General features: G+C 49.9%; 1 protein-coding gene across 1 annotated transcript; it reads left to right on the top strand.

The window, feature by feature from the left end:
• Nucleotides 1-1,258: 1,258 nt before the first annotated feature.
• LOC121918010 (microtubule-associated protein RP/EB family member 3-like) lies at nucleotides 1,259-1,913 on the top strand (the record flags this gene model as incomplete). The annotated part of the gene is made up of 2 exons (XM_042444125.1): nucleotides 1,259-1,405; nucleotides 1,651-1,913. Coding segments are annotated over exons 1-2 (384 nt in total), but the record flags the coding sequence as incomplete, so codon positions are not given.
• Between the last annotated feature and the right edge of the window lie 1,763 nt (nucleotides 1,914-3,676).

Consider the following 3,676-nt stretch of genomic DNA (forward strand, 5'->3'; position numbering starts at 1 on the left):
AAGTTTCCCTCCACTGCCACCCCATTAACCAGGCTGTCCCTCTTGATTAGGATCCGATCCCCTAGTTGCCTCTTCTGTCTGAAATTGTCTGCCAGGCAGGCGGGGAATTTGCTGGACCTTAAATTGTTGACAAGTATCAGGATAGGTGGGAGTGCTTCTGCTGCAATGTGGAGAGTCCTGCACTCCCACCTCCTTGTTTTGTGATTCTCCTGGATTTCTGGTGTCACACTCTCTGTCTGATGAGTGTTTCAAAGGCTGTAGATGGTGCCCTACTTCTCCAGACGTCTGAATCAGCTCCCCCCCCCTCCTGTGTTGCTTTTCTGACAGAGGCTGGTTCCCTCTGCAAACTGGATCCCACAACTGCAGGAGAGCTGTTTTGGTCTGCCCTGGAGTGACTGGTGGGGATTCTGTTTCTGTTGGTATCTAGAGAGGAATTATTGTATGTGGGGGCCTCTCTGGGGAAGGTTGGCTCTGGCTTCCAACTTCTGCCGGCCCTGTAACGTTGAGACCAGGGTGGGCAAATTGCAGCTCTTCCGATGTTGCTGTTGAACTGCAACTCCCAGCAGCCCCTCTCCAGCAGAACCCATGGGGGTGAAGAATGCTGGTAGCCATACTCTAACAGCATCTGGGGGACCTCATCTTGCCCAGCCTGATTTAGGTTGATGCTTCTGCATCTTTCTTGTATCTTCTCCCTCCTACTTCCTTGGGTCCAGGGCCAGGCTGCTGAGGGAGGTGGAAGTGAGCCCTGTTACCCTGCCCTTAGTGACAGGCTTTGGTCATGCCTCAGTCTGGCTTAAGCATTTTTGTGAGGAGAAAGGGGGAGATCTAAATAACATAACATTATAACTGAATGCATGACGAGTGACTGGATGTGGGGAGCCTGGGGGCAATTTCCCTGACTTTCCCATGGAGTTTTGGTTTGGTGGCGCAAATCATCCCGAGCTGTTTGCTCCACAGTGTCCTTTTGGTAAAGCAGAGATGGCTAACGTGTGGCCATCCAGATGTTGATGGTGCTCATGGACTGCAGCTCCCCTCATTCTCTCCTCATGGTGGCTATGCTGGCTGTGGCTGATGCGACTGGCTCTGGAGGGCTGGCAGTTGCCCCTTCCTCTGCCGTGGAGCACCTGCTTGGTGTGGAGAGGAAGGTCTTGGGTCCAGTCCCAAGGGACGCCTCGGGTGGCAGGTGCAGGGACAGGCTGGGCCTTCTGGGCAGGGTGGCCTTTTACCCCCTGCCAGCTGAGGGCTGACTGGTGTCCCTTCTTTCTTCCTCCTTGCAGTTGGGGCATGGCCGTCAATGTGTATTCGACATCTGTGACTAGCGAGAACCTGAGTCGCCATGACATGCTAGCATGGGTCAACGATTCCTTGCAGCTCACTTACACCAAGATTGAGCAGCTGTGCTCAGGTACGGAGGCAGGTAGGAGGGAGGGACCGTGGCATGGCTGCCCTAGCATTGCCTTTGTGGCTGGAAGAGATTGGCTGGGCCCAGTCCAGTGAGGGGTTTGTTTGCTGGCAACGGTGAGACAGCTGCAAAGAAGATGCCCTAGGGCTGTCAGAAGATGGGGAGGAACGAATCTCAGAGGCAACATTAGGTGTTGGTGGAGGCCAGTTCCCTTATGTGACTGTATGCATGTGCATCTGCCCTGACAGGAGCTGCCTATTGTCAATTTATGGACATGCTGTTCCCGGGCTGCATCCACCTGAGGAAAGTGAAGTTCCAGGCCAAGCTGGAGCATGAATACATCCACAACTTCAAGGTGCTGCAGGCCGCATTCAAGAAGATGGGCGTGGACAAGGTGGGTCTCTGCTGGATGGGAGGGCAAGGAAAGGATGGCGCCTGCATTGCTCAGGAAGGCCTGTCTTTCCTCTGTCAGCAGCTGGAGCAGCCTTGCCAGTTGCCCTTCTCCTCTTGGGTGGGCTGGTGGAGGAATGTGCTGACAAGGCAGGTCTCTTCCCAGTCTCTATTCATTTTCACTCATTGGCTGTGTGACTGCACAGAACCCCATTTTCAACAGTCTGGATCCAGCTTAGTATCTTTTGAGGGGAGGAGGAGTGCATCCTGCCCTCGTCCTCAGTGCAGAACAGGCCCAAGCGGTCACAGCTCCTGCCTTCCCACCATATTCTTTCCATTAGACTCTCTCTTCTTTTCCTTTTATTCCTGTCAGCTATGAAGCTACTTGCTGGTTTGTTTAATTTAATTCATATCCTGCCTTTCTCCCAGTGCTGGACTCAAGATGACACACAGCATCTTAAAAACAGAATACAATTTTCAAACCTGGAATATGGAAGTTAAAATACAGTTAAACTAACTAATTTAAAAACACGAGTGAAAACAGCATTAAATGGCATTAAAAGGCATTTAGGCTGTTCTTTGTTTTTTTAAATCCTCTTTACTTGTATATTTCTCAGCTCCTATATTTATCCAGTCTTTTCTCACTACTATATTTTGGATGTATCTTCTTCATTTGCCTCAGGGCTGCACTCCTGCCTTTACTTCTGTTTGTGGAGATCGCTTTTTTCTCCTTCCCCAGGTGGGCATGCAGCCTGGGTCTGCTGTAGCTGGGAGAAGGGCACACATTCTAGGATCTAGGAGTCCAAGTAGACCACAAGTTGAATATGAGTCAACAGTGCGATGCGGCAGCTAACAAGGCCAATGCAATTTTAGGCTGCATCAATAGAAGTATAGTGTCTAGATCAAGGGAAGTAATAGTGCCACTATATTCTGCTTTGTTCAGGCCCCACCTGGAATACTGTGTCCGGTTCTAGGCACCACAGTTAAAAAAGGACATTGAGAAACTGGAGCCATGTGTCCAAAGGAGGGCAACAAAAATGGTGAAGGGTCTGGAAACCATCTCCTATGAGAAACAACTCAGGGAGCTGGGGATGTTTAGCCTGGAGAAAAGAAGGTTAAGGGGTGATATGATAGCCCTGTTTAAATATCTGAAGGGGTGTCACATCGAGGAGGGAACAAGCTTGTTTTCTGCTGCTCCAGAGAACAGAACCCGGAACAATGGATGCAAGCTCCAGGAAAAGAGATTCCAGCTCAACATTAGGAGGAACTTCCTGACAGTAAGGGACACACTTTTCTCTGAGGTTTTGGTGGAGTTTCCTTCTTTAGAAGTCTTTAAACAGAGGATGGATGGCCATCTCTCACAGGGATGCTTTGATTGAAAGTTCCTGCATGGCAGAATGGGGTTGGACTGGAACAGGGCCCTTGTGGTCTCTTCCAGCTCTACGATTCTATGATTCTACATTATTGTGCTGTGCCAGCCTTGCCAGGGTTTCATAAAGCAGGTACTCCAAAATCTCTCTGGCGATCAAATGTTGCCCAGGGTACATGTTTGAGACTGTGTCTGCTTCTGTCATTGACAGGGAGATGGGACATAAATAAATTATTATTATTATTATTATTATTATTATTATTATTATTATTCCCCTCCTTCTTGCCCCTGCCTTGGTTCTGTCAGTATAATTGCTAACACGTGACCCATTGTGGCTCAAGCTGTCAGGGAGCCATCAAGGGGCTCCTCTGGCTTTGCCCCAACACCATCCTCTGCAGGGCTTTGCCCATCCTTGGGAGCGTCTTTGGTGCCAGCTGCACCTGCCACTGCTTTGGATTGACTACATCGATCCCGTTTCCTAGGCGGGTATCCGCTCCTGTTCTGGCTTCTTCAGT

The sequence above is a fragment of the Sceloporus undulatus genome, unplaced genomic scaffold, assembly GCF_019175285.1.
Source record: "Sceloporus undulatus isolate JIND9_A2432 ecotype Alabama unplaced genomic scaffold, SceUnd_v1.1 scaffold_2919, whole genome shotgun sequence".
Taxonomy (NCBI): domain Eukaryota; kingdom Metazoa; phylum Chordata; class Lepidosauria; order Squamata; family Phrynosomatidae; genus Sceloporus; species Sceloporus undulatus.